The sequence below is a fragment of the Ciconia boyciana genome, chromosome 3 (genome assembly GCF_034638445.1).
Source record: "Ciconia boyciana chromosome 3, ASM3463844v1, whole genome shotgun sequence".
NCBI lineage: Eukaryota > Metazoa > Chordata > Aves > Ciconiiformes > Ciconiidae > Ciconia > Ciconia boyciana.
This window is the reverse complement of record NC_132936.1, coordinates 93171105-93192360: the sequence shown is the minus strand read 5'-3', so window position 1 is coordinate 93192360 and position 21256 is coordinate 93171105. Positions and strand designations below refer to the sequence as shown.

At 40.4% G+C, this 21256-nt stretch overlaps 1 protein-coding gene across 3 annotated transcripts in view; it reads left to right on the top strand.

Annotated features, from left to right (window-relative positions):
* ZNF318 (zinc finger protein 318) overlaps positions 1 to 21256 on the top strand; it is a 27997-nt gene extending 6741 nt beyond the window's left edge. The window contains exons 3-11 of one of the 3 annotated variants that reach the window (XR_012041622.1): positions 4120 to 4750; positions 5942 to 7366; positions 10396 to 10495; positions 11238 to 11524; positions 14421 to 14624; positions 15107 to 15206; positions 16246 to 16364; positions 16815 to 20908; positions 21028 to 21256. Coding sequence is in view for 1 of the 3 variants with exons in the window: in XM_072856623.1 (XP_072712724.1) it covers positions 4120 to 4750; positions 5942 to 7366; positions 10396 to 10495; positions 11238 to 11524; positions 14421 to 14624; positions 15107 to 15206; positions 16246 to 16364; positions 16815 to 20231 (6283 nt within the window). In the remaining 2 variants the exon portion in view is untranslated. Of the gene's footprint in view, positions 1 to 4119; positions 4751 to 5941; positions 7367 to 10395; positions 10496 to 11237; positions 11525 to 14420; positions 14625 to 15106; positions 15207 to 16245; positions 16365 to 16814 lie in introns of all 3 variants that reach the window. The other 2 variants (XR_012041621.1, XM_072856623.1) reach the window with 2 other exon arrangements.

Here is a 21256-nt window from a genome sequence, read left to right as displayed (position 1 = left end):
GTTTGTGCCCCAGAGCATACAGTTGCAGTTTCAGGTCAGGGATAAGCATCTAGCACAAAAAAAGCACTATAACTTCCATTTTTGATGCAAATATCCCCAACTGTTAAAAAAAAAAAAAAGAAAAGAAAAAGAGAGAGAGAGAAAAAGAGGGAAGTGAGCAGAATAAGTGAATTTCCTGTCTTTCTCAAGTGTAAGATTAAGTTTCAGCAGGTGCGGAAAACCAAATGAGAGTTTAGTTTTCAGTACTGTCACGTTTACGCCTTTACCTCAGTTCTCCTGGGATCAGTGTTCAAATCCCCTGTGCAGTCTGCAGTCTTCTGAATGAAATGAGTGCATATGCCCAGGGAGAGTACAGTGGTTGGAAGGAGCAGGAAATGGTATGTAGGAGAACTGGCACTGCTCTGGCAAATTAAGAACATGCAGGGTGGGGGAGTGTGTTTGTCCCATTGCTTCCTTTTGTGCAGTGAGGTTTTATATTTAACCTGTTTTGTGGTTATGATGCATGGTTAGAAGTAACATCAGGTACAGTGGAGTTTATTTTAACATAAGAGCGAAAATGACGAAGAACTTTCACTTTGTCTCTGTTACAGGACCCATAGATGTAAAAAAATGGTCAGAATAGACTCCTGAGAAGGTATAAAAGTGACAGATGAATCAGAATGAGAATAAGAGAAAGTGAGACCATGTAGACCTCAGTTTTTAAGTGACTTCCCATATATTTGTAGTGTAGGTATGCAAGAACTCCATGTGCTTACATTTACTTTTTTTTTTTTTTGTCCAGTCTGTTTGTGCTGGCTGCACTTGTCTAAGCGGTGCCCACTGTCCAGAAGCTTAAAGTGTGTGACAACCTAGGCATCCCTTAGCTTTTCCTAAATCTTCTAGGTACTGCTTCTAACTTCCAAATTTCTTCACTGTTTAGCCATTTTGGTTGTTTTTGAAGCACACTTTGTATTTGGTTAAGGACATTGTTTATCATGTATTTTTTCGTCATGTATTTTTTTTCCCCTCTGATAGGCTTCCCTGGTACTGGAACACTGACTTTAAATCTATCACTGGGCTTTAAAGTAGCCCTTATTGTGAATCATAATTGGATTGAATACTGGGCATATCACATTCTTATTTGGCATGTCGTACGTTCTCATTCTCATTAAAAAAAAAAAAAAAAAAGAAAAAGAGTGTTTTCTGAAAATGTCTCTTCAAATTTTGAAGTAATTGGAGCAAATAATTCTGAATTTAGTTATTCTCAGCTATTTTTGCTAACTACTCTACTTAGAGATTTCAAGCAATCACTTTTACAAATTATTCTCTGTAATTTGCAGGGCCTTGGGATGGTAGAGAGGTTCATTAGCCTATAAAGGAAATAAAATACCAAAGGATGGAAATCAGGGATGCTTTTGGATTCTCCTGCAGCAGTGGATTTTCAGGATGCCCCAGGAGAATTTCTCAGGGTGTGTGTTCACGTGCAGGTCCATCCTAAAACATCTGTAAGAACTTGCCCCGAGTTTCTAGGGCAGCTGGCCTCCTGCACATGTCTAAGTAAGCATACTGAATGCTGCTGGCCTGTGACTTCAAGGTCACCTAAGCAGCTTCAGTCTTCTACTTCAATAGATTAGTATTTTTTTGTCTTCCAGAATCTCAGTATATCAAAGTGAAGAATATATCTTATCCCTCTCCCAGTCTTCCATCTCTCCCTCTGTCAGTATTTTTAAGACATTATACTACTATCTGAGCTGGCATAAGCTATACAGACCATCCCACCAATTCTTTCATCTGAGGTTAATCCAAAAGATTAGATCATATCACTGCAGAGGCTTGGTCTGTGTTAAGCTGTGCTCTGAAATAGCATTTTTTGGCATAATATCGAGTGACAGCTGGCTTGAGTGTGAACAGCTCATCTGACTTCCTATTCAAAGACTGTGTGTTAAGGTGGAGTCCTGTTGGTTGCTGACAGCAGAATACCATTATTTATTTCTGTTTCTGTGTATGTGAATAAATATGCCAAAAAGTTAACTTACCTTACACTAGTTGTAGTTCTCTGAGGCATCATGTCTGTGTAGTCTGTGGTCTGTTCTTCTCTGAAACTGCAAATTCCAGTAATTCATGGATTCTGTGTTGGTGAAGGAATTGGCATGGTCACAGTGGTACCACCTTGTATCCTCTCTCAGGGATGCAGTAGCCTGTAGTGGACATTGCTGGCTAAAAGCACCCAAACCAGTTAAGAGGGACATACCTCTGTTGGACTGTATTTATGGAAAACATATTTCAAAGAATCACAGTTTCTGTAAGGCAAGTAATCCTTTTCCTCACGCCTGTATTTAATCTTTGGGTTTTAAATTTTCGTCATAGCTGTTCAGAGTGTATTTGGAACATCTTTCTAGTTGTAAATATAGTAGGTTTGCCATTCCTTTCTTTCCAAAGTATGATTAAATATTCCTTCTGCTCTGTCACTGCAGTCAGAGCGTTTGAATTGTAGGTGACACCTGGCAAGCATGCATACAAATTGTTTGCACAAAAATCAGCTGAAGGTGTATGGTGAAATGCACCTGTAACTCCACCAGGTGTGTTCATGCAGCTTGTATAGGTTTAGCAAGCTCTCAGAAAAGGTAACACTGGGGATAGACATACCTTTAGGTAGGCTGTGAACAGCAACATTTATGTATGACATTTAATTCTAGCTACTTTTTAGATATTTTCGTGCTTTTGGAGAGGGTGGATGTGTGTAGTTTGCTGGAAACTGGAAAGATACCATGTAATACTGTGGGCCCTGGTGTATGCCATGTTTGCCTTATAAAATGTGTTGGACTGATAAAGCATCTAATAACATATGAAATGCTTTGCAATGATGCAGGCTAGAGATAAAGTGAAGTTTTGTGTTGGTTTTGTTCTTAAATATGCACGTGTAAACTATGGAAATACTCAAGAAAAGACCTTGTCAGTTTATATGTGTTATTCTTTAGTCTGGTGACTTTAAAAACTGGGGCTGTAATTTCTTTGCAAATTTTTTTGAAGGTGTCATCTGGCATGACTTGATTTGTCCCTTCTCAGATCTATGGAGGGACTTTTCTGAGTAGGAGGACGTGATTTTTGAGGATTCAGGCAATCAATCATACATAGTTTATCTGAAGTCGATGTCTTCATCACTCAGGAAAGACATTTCTCTATGTTTTCTGTCCCATTGATTTCACTTAAGGAGCACATTTCCTTCCCATTCTTGGAGGGTCATGCTAGATTTTTTAAACGCCTGTGAGTAACAACAGCAGCTGGTAGTTTTAAAGTGTTTTGGTTTGTTTCTGCCTGATCTAAAGAACAGTCCCAGAAAAGTTTTTAGGGGTGGTGAAAAAAGGGCCTTAGTTAAAACTAAGGCCTAATTGGAGGTACTCCTAATTGGAGGTATGGGTAGGAATCAGTCCAAAAAGAAGATACTCTAAGAGATGTAGCTAGTTATTCTGGTGGTGTGCCAGTTGCACGTCCACTGGGTATAATAATGCAGGGGCTGGCACAAAGGAATTATACTATTACATTTACTATGCCTGGTTCATAGATATCTTACGGAAAACAGTGCTTCTTTTTGGGTATAGCAGTTCATGTGATTAGTGGCAGTCTGTCTACGGATCTGTTGCAACAGAAAATGTTGCTTGAATTTGTGGTCCTTGTCCACAGCCAAAGATGAAAAGAGGATCTGGTTGCATTTGTCAGTGTGAAACTGAATTATACCTTGAATAATTCATATGAAATGTGACCTTGGCGTCTTGCTGGGAGAGGTGAGGAAAGGGTTTGTGGTCTGAAATATGATAGTAAGGTTTTTTTAAAATGTGTAGTCTTTCTCCTTCACAGAAATAAATCCATCCTATCAATTTTTCAAGGCTTTCCTTCTGCAGTATGAGTTGAATTGTTCATGTCACTGTGTTTGCAGGTGAATTCCTAGGAGGGATGTATAGTACCATTAAAAATAAGTCTCCCTCTCTCCCCTGCCCTTTAAGTACATAAAATGTTGCTTCTGTTTAGTGGTGGAGATGTTACTCTGAAACTGATTTGGAAATTTCTTGCTCTTGAGTAGGAGGAAGACTTAGTTCACTCTGACTCAAATACTTACCTTTATTCTATGCTTCTCTTACACAGGGATGATATGGCTGATGGTCCAATATTCACTAGAGGCCTCTCATGTCCTCGAGGCCTTGAGAGATATCCATCGCATGAAGATCAACCTTCAAGTCCCTTCATCATGAGACATGATGAAGACTACCGTAACCGAGATGTTTTCCTCCATCGTTCAGATTATAGTTCGCATTATGGTCGTCGAGAAGAGCTGCCTCGTGGATCTGACAGAGATGGTGACAAACTCAGGAAATCCTACCCATCGAGGCCAGAAGAGAGGGGACGAGAAATTAAGCGTCCACGGTACGAAAAGGATGAGAAGATGCATGGTGTGAGTGGAGAACATCAGGGTTTCTCATCAGGAACACGAAACTATCGCAGACGAAGCCGCAGCCGTAGTAGAAGCCCGAGCCCATCATACCTGAATGAAGAATTCCGAGAGCTTGACCGTGCAAGGAGGAAAAGAGAAGAAGAAGAGCGTAGTAGAAACTTGAATCACGATGTTTCAGGCAGTGGTTATGTGATCCCTGGCTTGACTAACACACTTCAGACTTCTGAGCCTCGGTATACATATAGGCCTGAGGAAATCCCATCCATGCCCAAAAAATCTATTTTGAAGAAACGAGTGGAGATGGAAGTAGAGTCTCCTATACAGGTTTGATCTCTGTCTATATGTTTCTACTTTCCAAAGCAGTCAATTCATGATACAGAATGTTAGTTTGATTTCCAAAATAGAAGAATAGAAGAGCCAAACCTTTATGTTTTCCTGTGTTTGAGAGGACAGGTATTTTTTTGCAGGCCTATACAAGTTAGGATTGCATTAGAAACTTTAAACAGTGAAGGCATTTAATCAAGAATCTTTTATATATATATATATATATATATATATATATATATATATATATATATATGTATAAAATCTGAGGCAGAATAAAATACCCTTGTTGAAATTCAGCCCAGGATGCTGAGATCTGGGCCAGCTTTTATAGAAAAGCTAGGTCTTTTAGTACCACAGGCAGTCAGGACATTGATTGAAGCTCTCTGTCACAGTGCCTCTTTCTTGTTTATAAACTTAGAGAACTGCCTAATGGATCCTCAGTACCTCTGGCTGAAAACATTTTTGAGTTTCCTTATTTTTTTCCCTTTGGACCGTAGGCTGGGATCAACCCTTAATTTGTACCCAAGCTATACCAATTGAGTCTCAAAATTAGAGCAATGGAAAGATAAGTGGTTGCAACCAGCGTGATAAATTGACTTTCTTTTCTCATGTTTTAGCACATCACTTTTGATCTGCCAGTTGTACTGATCAGTGTTGGTTTGACAGTGATGTGTTTATCTCAGGAGGTGCTCCAATACTGAGGATCCCATTCTATACCTATTGTTGGAAATCCTATTTAATGTGGCATTAATTACACATATCTGAAGAAGTGACTGGGAATAACCCCAGTGCAGTTGTTTTTACCTGTCTTAAGGTGTTGAAATCCTTTTTGTCTGTGATTAAACTCAAAGCGTAGCCAAAATTATGTTATGGGGTTTCAATTTTAAAGTTTCAGTTCTTATGCTTGCAAAAAATTAATGGAATATAATTGTGATAATATTATTGGATAATATTGTGATTTTGTGTATTTTCTGAGATAAGTGTTCATTACTGGACATGACATTCCAGAATAATTAGGCAACTTGTTTTGTAATCTGTGTTCTCTTTCAACTATATGTTGTCTTTTCTAACTCTTTTCTTCAGCTGTGAACTCAAGGAGACATTAACACACGTTCCTTTGTTTGTTCTGTGAGGTGCATAGTTGCCTCCAAAGGTGCTGTTGTAAATAGTAACTTCTCTCTCTTTCAGCCTGAGGGCTTTTCAAGCAGTCCGGCTCCCAGCAAGGATCTTCCTCTTCTTTCTAGTCATTCGTCTTTGCCCCAGAGCAACGACACGGCTCCTTTTGCCTCTGAAGTGGAGAACTTTCTCAAACGGTTTAACAAAGACTCTGTTGTAGAGTCTGCAAATAAGGAGTTGCGTGACGGTTTATATGAGTGGAGCCCACTTTCTGGGGCTCCCAAAGATGCTTTCACGTTTGAAGAGAAGTTTGGAAGCTTCTTAAGTCACAAGGAAAAGGTAGAACCCAAGTCAGAGCCTGCTGATCGCCATACTGACTTCCTGCTGCCTCATGAGAGGGCCAGTCAGGATGGCAGTGGTTTTTCCCGAATTCTGGGCATGATGGCTGATTCTGTCAGTGCTCAGGAGAAGAGGAGGCGTAGTTTTCCTGACATTGAGGATGAAGAGAAATTTCTTTATGGTGATGAGGATGAAGACACCAAAAATGAATCTCTCCCCATTCAGAAGCCCCCAGTGAGTTGTGGCAATGAGATAATAAGCCAGAAAGTGAGCCCACCTCCTTCTCCTGCTCCAGCTGTCAAGCTGGATCCTTTAGAAGAGCCTAATGCTGAGTATGCGAAGATCCATGACTTACTCAAAACCATTGGACTTGACATTGGTGTTGCTGAAATTGGAAAACTGGCTGTTCGTACCCAGGAACGTCTTCATGGCAAAAAGTTGGCATCTCGTTCTCCTGATCGTCGCTCTTCAGATCCTCGCAGACTGGACCCTTGGGACTTGCGTCGCAGCCGGAGTGACACTCGTTCTCCTGAGTCAGGCCAGAAGTGCTCAGCATCACCTCCAGTCTCTTTCCAGCAGTCTAAAGATGCATCCTCTCTTCAGAAATCAGAATATACTAAGAACAAGCCAGTGGGACAGGATATACCCCCATGTGCACCAGAACAGCCTCTTCCTTCTGTCTCTCTCATTCCCTCAGTTCCACCAGCTCCTGCTAGTTTGCCGCCTACACCTACTTCTGTTTCCCAATACCAAATTCCCAACTATTCCCAGTTCACTGCCACTCAGATGCCCCAAAACTATCCACCTCCCACAATGGCTCCTCCAGGATACGATGCATATGGGCACTATATGGCGTATGCAGCCCCTGGCTGGACCATGTACCCCCCTGCCCAGCAGCCTAATCCTACGCTGCCAGAAGCTCATGGTCTTCTTACTATGGCCATGTCAGCGAACCCCACGCGTCCCAACCTCCGGGTGATTGAGACAGTCTCTATGGGAAAGGATGTCCCTGATTTAAAAAGAGATGGTTCTGTGCTTGTTCATGTCCCTACCACTCCTGCTCATTCCAAAGTGCCCCTTCGTCTGTCTTCACACCCTCTCAAAAATACCACAGAAAAGATGTCGGATGAAAAAAATCGGGCAGCTCAAAAGCAGAAGGTATGTTATCTATTCTGGTACATCAAAAGATTGATTGCTGCGGTAGAAGCTTTTCCTCTTCAGGTGTGCCTTTTTTTTTTCCTGAGTGGCTCCAGTTTAAAAGCAGTTGGACTAAATTTGCTTTTGTTAAAGATTTCTAGGCATTTGTCCATATTACTTTGTGACAATTTAAAAAAATGCCTTTAAAATCCCCCAAAGTTGTATCCCCATAGGTTATAACTGAACAGATGAAATCAAGCACAAAGTTGAAGTTCTTGGGGCCAGCCAAAATCTTACAGAAAAAACACATGGTGGCCACAGGTTGGCTTTATTCTGCTGAGCTTTAGATACTGAAATACCTGAAGATATCTAGATACATAAATACCTGAAGGGATGGTATAAAGAAGATGGAGCTGGGCTTTTTTCAGTGGTGTCCAGTGGCAGGACAAGAGGCAACGGGCACAAACTGAAACACAGAAGGCTCCATCTGAACATGGTACATGGTACAATAATACCATGGTTATACCTGTATTAGACATTCTTAAATACATACTAAAGGATGTCGTAATTCACAGTTGCATACAGTTTTCCCTCTACATTTGTATTAATCATCTCTTATAAGAATCACAAAATCCGAAGAACTTAAGGGAAACTGTTCTTTACTTGCTGCATCTGACACCAGTTTAGGTTATTGGTGTTAACGTTTTCCTCTTCTGCTTACCTTGGTTTGTATGATAATTAGAGAGTAGTGGGGAAGAACATATTTTAAAATAGGAAACTAGTTATATAACTGTAAAAGGACTGGAAGATTCCTGAAAGTTGTTTGGGTTTTCAAACTGATGTCCACTCATTCTTTGTTGTTTACCTAAGGGCATAGAACCATAGAATGGTTTGGGTTGGAAGGGACCTTAAAGATCATCTAGTTCCAACCCCCCTGCCATGGGCAGGGACATCTTCCACTAGATCAGGTTGCTCAAAGCCCCATCCAACCTGACTTTGAACACTGCCAGGGATGGGGCATCCACAGTTTTTCTGGGCAACCTGTTCCAGTGCCTCACCACCCTCATTGTAAAAAATTTCTTCCTTATGTCTAATTTAAATCTACCCTCGTTTAGTTTAAAACCATTGAGCCTTGGCCTTGGTAAAAAGTCTCTCTCCATCGTTCTTATAAGCCCCCTTTATATATTGAAAGGCCGCAATAAGGTCTCCCCAGAGCCCTCTCTTCTCCAGGCTGAGCAACCCCAACTCTCCCAGCCTTTCTTCATAGGAGAGGTGTCCCAGCCCTCTGACCATTTTCACGGTCCCAACAGGTCCATGTCTTTCTTGTGCTGGGGGCCCCAGGGCTGGATGCAGTACTCCAGGTGGGGTCTCACAAGAACAGAGTAGAGGCAGAGAATCACCTCCCTCGACCTGCTGGCCATGGTTTTTGTGCAGCCCAGGATAGAATTTGCTTTCTGAGCTGCAAGCGCACATTGCAGGCTCATATCTAATTTTTCATCTACGTACACATATCTGCATTGGAGACATTCTTTCAGTGTAGCTGTACTAATGATACATTGTGTTGGTAGATCTGCTAGTAGAAGAGCAGCACATGGCAGAGCCTGGAAGCTTTTTGCCTACTCAGTTATATCATGCTCCTCAGAACAAATCAGGCCATGGAAAGATGGACCACTGAATCCAAGAGAGGCTCAGAAGAAGTCACTTTAAATTTTTGGTCTGAGATAATCTCTCTGCTTTTTGTTTGAAGTGACTTAAAGAGGAGTACTTACACCAAGTGCTACATCAGCAGATAAGTGAGCTTTCACTGCTTGCAGGAATAATAATTTCTTCAGCTGACGCGGTTGAAATTTTGTTGTTAATGAAACTTAGCACTACTTGAAGGGCTCTGTGGGCTGAAGGTGTCTGGTTTTCTCCTGCCGTGACATACCCTGGTAGCTCACCTATGCATCTTGGCAGAACTTCTAGGGCTTTGTCTGCACTACAGACATCTTTGGCTTGGGCTTAGTGCACTGTTTTTTGCTGGGATGTCTTGGAGTATGAAAACTTGCATGCTCCAGTTGATGCACCTGTGCTGGCAGAAAACCCAGAATGAGAGAATGGTGTTTTGGTGATTAAAAAAAAAAACAAACAAAACCACAAAAAACTTGTGTCGTTTAAGATGTGGCCTAACTGTGTTGGTAGAACTCCTTCCAGGGCTTACTCCAGGCAGGATGTAGGGATCCGGCCAACATTTACATTGCCATAGTAGTAGTGATTCTCTAGGGAAGACAAGGCCTTGGGGCAGTTGTTGTTTGTTCAAGGGAGGAGTCAGTAGTAAGCTTTAAGAGCAATGTGAACGTAGAAAAATTGGAATTTGTCTCCTGAAAAATGAAGCTGGGAAGGAAATTGAAAGAACTTTTCAGGTTTTATTTTAGTATATTTCCTGGCTTCCTTCTGTGAGAATCAATGAAAACCAGTGAAAAGCGGATTTGTGAGCTTCTCATGCCAGAGTTTACCTTATTGAGCAGGAAACAAACTTCATCCAGGTGTTTCATTTCAGACAGTTATGCCTGCAAAATATATTTGGTGATACAGTTACAATCAGATTGAAGCAGAAGCCTAAATAACAACTGAAATTGGCCAGAGTCAAAGCAGGAGGCAAAGTGAAGGGCTGTGAAGTCTTTTGTCACTGATGGAACATGCTAGCTGCAGAGATACTGCATGAGTTTTGAAGAGCCATTCAGCATTGATCTTGCTCACCCCTGTAGAAGATAGTCAGCTGAGCCTAAGTGCCTTGGGAAGTGGTGCAACAAACAAAGAAGTTTTGGGGAATACACTGCCCAAAAGAAAAAAATCGCATTCATATAGGGTTGAAGCGTGAGCACATAATATAGTTACCTGCAGACGCAGAGGGAGAAGTGTATTTGTTGTGTTAAAATCCTCAAGAACATTTTGAGAATAGTGAGCAGTGTCCTGTGACTGGCAAACTGAGGTCTTGCTGTCATTCTTGCAAGACTGATTAACTTGTGTTGGGAAGAGAAGAAAATCCAGTCCCCTTCCAATCTGTTTAGGTGATAGAAGAGAGAGAAAAACTGAAGAATGAACGAGAAGCACGGCAGAAGAAGCTTTACTATCTCAAGACTGAATTGGACAGACTTCGTAAACAGCAAGGTACAGTACACACACACACACACACACTTTTTTTTTTTCCACTGGGATGTGTCACAAGTCCTAGTACCTGCTAGGAGAAGTGAAGACCAAAATAATAATGGTCTATAGTTTAAACTCTTGAGAAAGCAGTGACCTAATTACTACATTAAAATTAATTATGTCAAAATGTGGTTGTTACACTGAAGCAAACAGTTGCTCTTGCATCTTCTTCAGCATCTTGATAAGTTAAATGAATTGCACTTTGTGCATTTTAGTGCTTCTTTAGAAGAAGTAAGAAATAGTAACTGAAGACATGTCATCATGCCTTTCAATTTTTCATTAATCTTATTTGGAGAAGAAAAAGTCCTCTCTAGACAGAGTTAACTTTTTTATTTTTAAAACTTTTGTTTGGTTCAAGTAAATACTAATTTCCCTCACCTGTGGAAAGTGATACTTTCAGGTTAGAATGTACAATTAACTTTTGTTTGTTTGGTCACACAGGGAAATAGTGATTATTAAATTGATTCTCGAGGATTATGGTGCCTCTGTTAGGGGTGTATATTAAGGCAATCCTTACAGAGGTGGATTGTGCAGATTTAGTGATGCTGTACCTGAGAGTCAGTTCCATCTTTACAACTTCCTAGTCAAGATTTAGCTGTACTATTTTATATTAGTATTTTACTTGTTGCTGGAATAGTTGTACAGATCTTAAGACAATTTTCCTGTTGCATTTCCAACTCTTCTACTTCCTTGATTGGCTCAGGAGAGATGTTGAGGAAAAAACGCCGTGAGAAGGATGGACACAAAGACCCCTTGTTGGTTGAGGTGAACAGACTACAAGAGAATATTATGAAGGAGATTTCAGAGCTACATAAAGAATCTGATGCAGCTGACAAGAAGCAGTCTGAGCTTGACAAAGTAGCACAAATCCTGGGGATTAACATATTTGAAAAACCCCGGAAACCATCTGTGGAAACCAAAGATTCCTCGGAAAAGAACAGCAAGTCAGAAAATGCAAAAGGTCTGGAGAAAACATCTTCGTCCAACAAGGTAAAGTCTTCTGGCCTGTGTGCTAATGATTTTCCCACTGAGAGAAGAGGGCACTGGGGAGACAGCTGCTCCCAAACATTTACTAAAGGATCATTTGATGTCATTTGTTATCACATCTCATATGCTGGTTTTGATGGTGCATGCAGGTGAGAGTCAATGTATAATTTGTATATAATTTCCCTCAGGGTTTGTGCAGTTCAGTACCACCAAAACCAGTGGTTTTAATCTTGGTTTTGCTGAGGTGTTGGTTGGATTGAACAGTATCATGAGTGTTTGTAGCTGTTTGGTATCAATGCCATACCAGGAGGACAGACTTTTTTTTCTCTGCGACATTTCTGGCATGGCCTGTCAAGGAGGAATGTTTGTAGCAGCAAAGCTCTCTGCAAGTTTGGAGCATGTTGGTCTCACTGGGTGATGATATTAACAAATCACAAGACTTACATATGATTGTCAGCTTAACGTGATTATTATGTACATGCTATGTGTTCTCTCTTAAGAAATGTCAGTATGCATCAGTATGGTCTCTCTGGCATGGTCTATACTACTGAGTGCTGGATATACCAAAACAGGCTTATCGCATTCCAGAAGATAGTTTTTACTTTGGAAGTAGTGTATGATAGTAACATCTGAAAGGTTGTGCATGTATTCAGAAGTTAATTATCCTGCTTTTCAGATGTTTATTCAAATACCTAACAGAAATAGCTGATGGGAGATGGTAGATGGCTTTTGTGTAGACCTTACTATATATTTTTTGCAGAGAGGAAAATGTTAGTAGGGTAAGAGGTATTTCCTACAAGGTCACTCAAATCTGTGTATCCCGTAAACTTTTCCTTATGCTTCATCCTGGTCTGGTTCAGAGAACTCATTAGATGTCTTTCATTTTAAGGTTTGCTTTTGTGTTTTGTTTTTGTTGTTTCTTGAAACGTCACTGAAGTTTAGTATGCACTTACTTTTACAAATCATTTGCTTCAGTCACCACATTGTAAAACTAAAGCAGGCAACAATGTCTGTTAAATCCTACATTGCATTAAGTTACATTGCTTTCTTTTCTTGAGATATGGCATGTGTGAATATATTTTTCATTATTTTAACTTTCATTGTTTGTATTGTCCAAACCCATAATGACTTGATCTCCTTTTCATAGTTCCTTATTTTAACATGGGAAAATTCTGAGTTCTGGCCAGGAACATTTAATACTTTCGGATATCTGTAGGCAGATAGGACACTGCCTTTAGTCTCTAAGATTCACCTTGTAATTCTGATTGTTAACTTTCTTTCATGAAAAGAAAGATGGTGCAGGCCTTTTGACACTGAGATCGGTTGACTCTGCCAACCTAAGGCCAAAAACATATGGCTTTCTCTTATTTGTGGTCCCTTGCTGCTGAACCTGTGTCTGCATGCTGTAGTTACATAGTCAGTGCAGAGGTGAAGATAGCCTTGTACTAAACAGACAGATCGTCCCTTCTGGGCTCTAAATAGCAGCAAATTATAAAGGCATCTTTGAGCTGGGGTTAAGAGTTGGCTGTCACCTATCTATGTGAGAAGCGTTGTCTTTTTGAAGTTCTGATTGAGATAGTATTTTTATAGGATATATTGGGTGGGTGTATGTCTGTAAATAACATAAACAATGACACTTCTCAGACATCATGAACATCCTTCCATGCACTTCCTGCAGATCATAAGTTGATCTTCTCTTTGTTTAAGAGAATGTCAGCTTTGCTATGTTCTTGCAGACAGAATATACGCAAATATTCACTGGGTCACTTCCTACTCTGCTACCAAGAACTAGATTGTATTGGGATATGGATATCTGTGGTGTGCCTAGTGGCCTGGGTGTCTCTTCATTGTTTGATTTACAATGTATGAGGTGTGGGGTGGTGTTAATAGGAGAGAATCTATCCCTGTTTATCAAAAGGGATTTCAAGTAAGGCAGATGTTATTTAACAATTTTTAATCTGCTTAAGTAAATTTGTTCAACACTGATAGCGAATAACTTGGAAATCATGCATCCAACTCGGGTCTGCTGAGTTAACATGCTATTCTTTCCAGACTGCCATGCAGTTTAGAAATGATAACATAATGGGATTTCAGCCATTGAAAATGTAACTCAAAACTCAAAATACATCTAGTACTATCATAATCTAAATTAGCAGGGCTCATTCATGATCTGTTTCAGGGATTATTTGTTTTGCTGCTCTGCAGTGTTAGTTTAGTATTAATTTTGGCTAGGGTCCTGAAATGTTTGTGTATCACTGTATGGCGTCTTTTTGTACAGATCAATGTAAGTGCAAATATCACATGCTTAAATCACAAGATGCTTCACCTCATGTACTTAGGTAATTAACAAAACACCATCTTTCTATTATTGCTAAGCACTGAGTCTTCTGGAGAATTCAGGAACTCTCAAATAATCTGATAAAGCTGGTTGAGTTAAATACTTGTAGTCAACTGATTATTACTTGCTTTTTCATTCTGCTGTCATCCAAGCTACTTTTACAGTAACTTCTGAATGCTTCTAGGGGAACCATTTTAGGTCTTCTGGGCACTGTTTGGCTAGTATGGTAAATTGGAAGCATTCAGATCTTTATGTGAAACCCATAAAGTGGGAAGGGTGCATGCCGTAGGGAATTTGTTCATTTGGTTCCTTGATTACCTACAACCATCCAGCCATTACATCTGGGAGCCTTATTGGAAGCTCTTCACTGTGGCCACGCAGCGTTTTAGTCGGCAATGCCAGCTCTCTGAAACAGTGGAATTAGCCTGGGCGCTGAAAAGCAGGTGATATATTTTTTTTTTTGGTGTGTGTGTGGCTTCTGCTGGAGGCAAGTTCTGAGTTCTAGAGCATTATGTCTGTCCTGCCTTGTCTTAGAGAAGTGTTTCCTTTTGTTCAATTTAGGAATCAAAAACTACTAATGAAAAATCCAGAGGCAGAAGCCCGAAGCCAGCAGAATCCTCTTCACAGTCCTCCAAACATCCTTTCCAGTTGGCCAATATTTATGAATATTATGATGCAGGGAACCACTGGTGCAAAGACTGCAATACCATCTGCGGGACCATGTTTGACTTTTTCACACACATGCATAATAAGAAACACAGACAGGTATGTTGCAGGCTTCCTTCACTAAGTGCATTTCATATTGCTGTAAATATTAACACTAAAACATACATCACAGAACTACATTTTACAAGAGAACCTGAAGTAATAATGAACCCAAGAAGTTGCTTACCAAATTCTTTTTCCCTAGTGTTGGACTTGAGCAGTTTGTACAGCTATTGGTGTGTTCCGACTAGTGTAAATGGGGCCTGTGTTCAGTTCGCTCGGGAACTAGTGTTTGATATTTGTGTTTCATATGTTTACCTGTCCTTTGCTATCATTTACATTTTACCCTTTTCACAGGTTATTTTCTCATTATAAATTGCAAAATGGGAGGGGGAAGAGAGGAAAACATAATTCCTGTAAATATTTGCACGTTGATTTTAATGTTCAGTGTTCTGAAAGGATGTTAAAAAGGAAAAAGACAAGTGTACTTGCCTTGCTAGTGTAATATATGAGCCTGTATACCTCTGTCACTGTGCAAATAGACCCTGGATCCTTACAACAGACCTTGGGCTTCGAAGACCCAGAGTGAGACCAAACAAGACTCCATAAAACGCATCGATAAGATAACTGTTCCTGCCAAAGGTACGTTGATTTTTTTTAACTTGGGTGTCATCTCCCTTTGCCCTCCAGCAGGTTCCAGTTGCTCAGAGAAAGGAATTTCAAAACTTTACCTTTTTATAGGAGTGCATATAGATACTGTATTATTAAGTAGAAGGCAAATGATTTAATTTCCTGGTTGTTCTTGTGGAAAATGTCCTGAAGCAAGAGTGTAGGGAAATATAGCATGGTTCCTTCTCTTCTTTTTAGAGTTTAGGTTTTTATTTTGAATACCAGGTGACTTTTTCTTTCTCCAGTGTAGTTCTGAAGTATTTTTCTAACATATTAGAATTCAGAACATGACCATAAGAGCTTACTGTGTTTGGGCACATCTTGTGCAGTACTCCATACAGTCTTGCAACAGACTCTTCTGTTCAATACATTTTTAGTAGAGGTGTCCCTGAAAAATCACTGATGAGTACTTGGTAGAGTGTGGATACAGAGACTCTGAGAAAGTCGTATGGAAGGGGCTGTAAGTGATTTGAAAATTAATACAAGATTTAAAATCTGAATGTCTAAATAGGCCTTACAGTGATCAATCTCAGTTTATTAATCTGTAACGTACTTCTAGTAGTGCCCGCTAAAGGAGGATCTGCAGTGTGTTAGATAACTGCAGCTGGTTCTGTAGGCACAAGGATGCAATTTTGCTGAACTTCAGTGCAAATGCTTGTGTTCTTTTTATAAACCAGGCATTTAGTATTTGAGCAGACTATACCACAAAGATGGAAAATAGATTTAAGACTGTAGGAAATGTTAACCTACTTGAATAGGGGATAGCTTTAATACGATGGAGAGCACTAAAATAATTTTTTGAATCATAGTAATCAAACTTCTTCACTTTACGTGTTTGCTCCTGGTTGTAGTGTTTCCCACACTGTAAGCGTAAGGAGAGCAGCATTAACTGTTCCAAAAGGAACATTGCTGGAGGTTTTGCTGTTGTTCTTTGATATGTTTATCTGGCTTTGTTAAGAGCTTGGCATTTATTAAGTTTTGTTTTTCTGATCGTTTTCTTCGGCCTTTTCAGGCTCTGAGTTTCTGATTCCCATCACTGGATATTATTGCCAGCTCTGTCATGAATTTTTTGGAGATCAAATCTCAGCAGAGCAGCATGTGAAAAGTCATCCCCACAATGAGAAATACAAGGTTGGTAACTGGTGTACCAGGAGTGAGTCATTCTTTGTGTTAGCTTCTACTTGTTCTGTCTTCTTATCCTGAAGAATGACATTTGACTCCTCGGAGTATATGTATTTGGTTATCTTCACTACATTCTACTGAACTAAACAAGCAGAACTTCCCACTACATAGAGACTAATCTTTCCATCTGCATGAGGTTGAAACGGTGTTTAAGTCCCAGTGTTGATTTTCAAACTCTTCTGTAAAGTGCCAGCACTGCTGCAAGCCACCACTCAATTCACATTAAATTACAGAATGTGGAGTTTGTAGCATCTCAGTTTCTTGGTAGGAAGAAGTTCTCTGCTCTCTTAGTGTTGAGATGGCACTTACAGAACAAGTCAAAACTATTACAGAGCTGAATTTATTTATTTATTTTTCAGGGAAAAAAAATGGCTAAAATTGTGCCATTTATTTCCACAGAAATACATAGATGAAAACCCACTCTATGAAGAGAGGAGAAATCTAGACCGTCAAGCTGGATTGGCTGTAGTTTTGGAGACAGAGCGCAGGCGGCAGAGCGAGCTGAAACGGAAACTAGTTGAGAAACAGAAAGAAGAGAAGGATGAGAAGAAACCAAAAATAATAAAGAAAGAGGAAGCAAAGAGCATCCCGGAGCTTGGAGAAGGGACTACTGAAACTCAAAGCAAAATAGATTCTTCTGGGCGAAAAATGGGTATCAAGCTTAAGCTGAAGAAGGAAGAGAAGAAGGAGGAGAAAAAAGAAGAAAAGAAAGAGGAATCTAAAAAGGAATCACCAAGCCAGACTTCCTTTGGGAAATTCAGCTGGAAAAAGACTGAGAGAGAGGATAAAACCCCAGGAGGAGCTATTCCAAAGGAGGAGAGTACAGAAGGAAGCAAAGAAGAGAACAAATGTCAGTCTGGGAAACCCCATGTCAAGCCCATTGAAATCAAGCTGTCTGGGAAAACTGTTATTCCACACACTAGCCCATGGACACCAGTTGTTTCCACATCAACACCAGCAAAAATTTTGCCCAATCTACCAGTCCCCACTATGATTTTCAGGAAGTCTACTACTGCAACAGTTAGCAAACCAGCACCTTTGAACACCTTTTTATCCATAAAATCCTCTGGAGCTACCACCAAACCACTGCCTGTGGTAAAAGAAACCAGTGCAGATCTGCTGCTGCCTCCGGATATCATCTCAAAAGCTTTTGGAGGAGAAGAAGTAATTTTAAAAGGGGCAGAGGAGGATTTGAAAGCAGCAGAGAAAAGCGAGTCTTCTCAGACTTCTGATATACCACCTCCACCCCCTCCTCCACCAGCAGTCCAGCAGGCAGCTGTGATCCCTGCAGATGAAGTAGCTCCAGGTGTGTCTGAAAGTGAACAGACAATGCTGGCAATGCCTGTGAGACCCCCTCCACCACCACCACCTTCAACTGCTTTCAGTGAACAGGCAAAAAAGGTAGAGAAACGAAACTCTTGCTTGGCCACAGCCAATGCTAAAGATCTCTATGATATTTTCTACAGTAGTGGTGGAAAGGGTTCAGCTGACAGCAAGCTTGCAAGTTCTGCACTTCCAAATGGAGAAAACTCTAACCTAACAAAACCTGCAGACTTATCTGCAAACCCTAAAACAAATAATAGCTCATCCTCCTTGAAAGAGGATTCTCAGAATGCGGCTACTGAAGTTAGCCAAGTCCACTCAGCTGAGAGAAGCTCAGAACTGGAGAAAACTGATATCCGGGGGACTTTACTACTTCATACTGAGATGAGCCCTGACATTGAAAATGGTATTCAGAAAGACGTAGGTCAAAAATTTCAGACTCCTCGTTCATCAGATGTTCGGACTAAATTGAAAGAAGATTCCTCACAGTGTAATAATCAAGTAACGGGGAGTTGGGTTCTTGGTGAGACTCAGGCTGAAATGAAAGAGAAACCACTTCAGCCTCAGCTATCAGAAACGGTCACAGAATTGCCAGAAACAAAAACTGCTTCTGGTATCCAGGTGCCTGCAGAAATTGGACTTGTGGATATAGGAGGCAGAGAGCAGGTAGGCAGTCAGGAATTCTGTGATCTACAGAAAACAGAGGTCCAAGAGAAAGTTGGACAGGAAGATGCAAATAAAACTGCGGTTCCTGGTACTTTGGAGAAAGATGCAGAGGTTAAAGACTGGGAAGTAAAAGTGGTAAAGCCTGAGCTTAGCTTAGACCCAAAGACTTTGTTACCTGAAACACAGAATGAAATTCAAAATTTGGGAAATTCTCATTTGGTAGAGGAAGAGTTAAGTGATAACTGTAGAACTCACTCAGAAACTAATAGTCCAGACTTGCTCTGTGATTCTCAAAACACTTCAAAAGAAAAAGCTTTAATAGCAGTAATGCCAGAGCAAAATTCTATTGATGCTCCCTTAAAAGATATAAAACTGAAAAGTGTAGCTTTGGAAGTATCTCAGCCAGGAGTCCTTGGCAAAGCTTCCCAAATTTCAGAAACCCAAAATGAGATTTCAAAATTGACAAGGAGTCCCGGTGAACGGGACACTTCCAGAACTAGTAATGGAGAAGAACAGGTCATCACAACCCGTTCTTGTTCTGAAAGTGGTTGGGATCTATCAAATACTCCAAATGTAGAAATAAAAACTGGTTCTAATGAGGTCAGTGCTTCAGAATTGACAGAGGTACGGTCAGACACATGTCTCGCCAACACAGAAACTAAAAGTAGTGTATTAGAAGCTCAAGAAAAAGTTCCACCTGAACCTTTGGGCCATGCAGTATTAGGTAGCCAAACCCAAAGGCAGGAAGTTGCATGGTTAGTCAATGCCTGCTCTGCTAACATTGTTGAACTCAGATCCAGTGTAGAATTAGTAGTTGAAGTTGAAAAAAAATCATTAGGACACACTGGATCTGATGCAACATTAGATAATGTTTTTGTCAAGAGAGATGCAAAAGAAGTAGGGACTGGAGGCTTTTCTAGGACTCGCTCTGATCTTGTCCAAGAGACAGTAGTTGCTTTATCAGCAGATTTCCATAGGGAGCATCTTTCAGAAGAAGCTGTCTGCTCCCCAGAAACAAAGCATGAGGTTGTAAGAACCTCAGCAGCCAATGACTTTCATCTGAATACCACTCACTCAGGATTGAACACTGAGCAATCTGAAAGTCTCTCTGCAAACGTTTGTGTGGATAACAAGAAAATTTCTTTGACATCAGAAGATGTGAAACACAATGAGACTCCCTCCCAGAAAGCAGAGCTTGAGTTCAAAAGCACTGATTTCAGATTGGGAGATACTAAGGTAAAACATGAATGCTTCAGCATCCTTACAGCGGGACTTTTAAATGAGAATACGGAAGAAGTCTCAAAACTAGAAACTATTGCATCCATTAGGCTAGAGTCCAGTAAACTTAGAAAGCTGGGCATTGATAAAACAGTGGAAAAAACAGAGATTACTGACTTTGCTACGTTGACTTCTGGTAGTCGGGAAGATAAATTTTGCACACGGCTTTCTCAAACAGCTATGCCGCAGCTTGGATTGCAGTCCTCAAATAGCGATACTACAGAAGTGGTCATGCCAGTTCTAGAAATGCAGGGGATTTCTCCCATGTCTGAGATCCTTCTGCAAGTGGAGGAGAGCAAAGGTGGTGCTGCTGAAATGCCGTCACTGAGTTGTGACGGAGGCAGCACAGAAAGTCAGGCTTCTGGGTGCGTGGAACCTTTCCTTCCTGGGCTCAAAGAAACACACGGAAAGGAGGGTGGCTCAGGAGGCAAGGGAGTATGCACCATCCAGAGCAAGAAGACTGAGCAAACAGAAACTGCTGGCAGTAGTTTGGAAGCTGCAACAAATTCAGGAATTGCTGAAAGCTTAGCAGAAAGCCCAGTGGGTTGAAGTGAACCCAGCCAGTCCCAATATTTGAGGAGCCAGAGCTGGGATTATGTATATGTTTTTTGTTTGGTTTTTTGTTCCAGTTGAGGGTTTTGGGTGTATTTTGCATCCTGTGGTAGGACTTGACTAAAGTGAAACTTACATCATCGGAAACCAGACACATACCTTATTCTGTACATAATTAATTGTGTAAAATGTTTTTTCATGTGAATTTTTTTGCCAGTTTCTTTTCTACACTCTGCTATTAAAATGGAATCTCTCGTTTATAATGCGTGCGTCTTTGTTGTTTATTTTGGGGGCTTTTATTCTTTGACCATTCTTGGATGATTTCCAGCTCAGCCTGTTTGTGTCAGTAGCACCGTGAGTAGCCCAGCCGCTGGGACGAGCTCAAGAACAGCAATTTAGAACTTGAGGAAATGGAGACTTGCAGAAGAGCTAAAACTGAAAAATTTCTTTAAACTGTAATGCATGGTTTTGTTTACTTTCATTGTTTGAAATGCAAGAATGTGATTAGAGTTGATTTTTTTGTTTGTTTATGTCTCTGTGATTTGTAATTACTGTTGTATTACATCTGTACTTAAGCTGTTTCATTGTATTGTATAAGCACATGTATGGATGCCACATCACTAAGCAAGGGGAGAAAATCTGTCCGACTGGCTTTTGGAGAAGAAGACTAATCGGTAAGGCTCTGTGGCCTGACACCTGGACCAGACATATTGAGGTCACTTACATGATTTGAAATGGGCTTTCTTTCATTGTATTGTGATCCAGTAACTATTTGTGTTAAATCATTTAGCAGCTGACCAGCTCTGAAGAAGCAGAAGATCAGAACCCTGGTGTCAGGAATTGGACTCGCTTCATGTGAAACAGACACATGCATGCCTACCCTGAATGGTCCTTGAGCTATCAAAAGCTCTAGTGTGATGGTTCTCATTTGTATAGCTTGTTAAAGACTAAAATATTAAATGTGTTTGCTTGGATAAATATAACATTTTTATTTGTAAATTGTTTAAAAAATAAACATATGG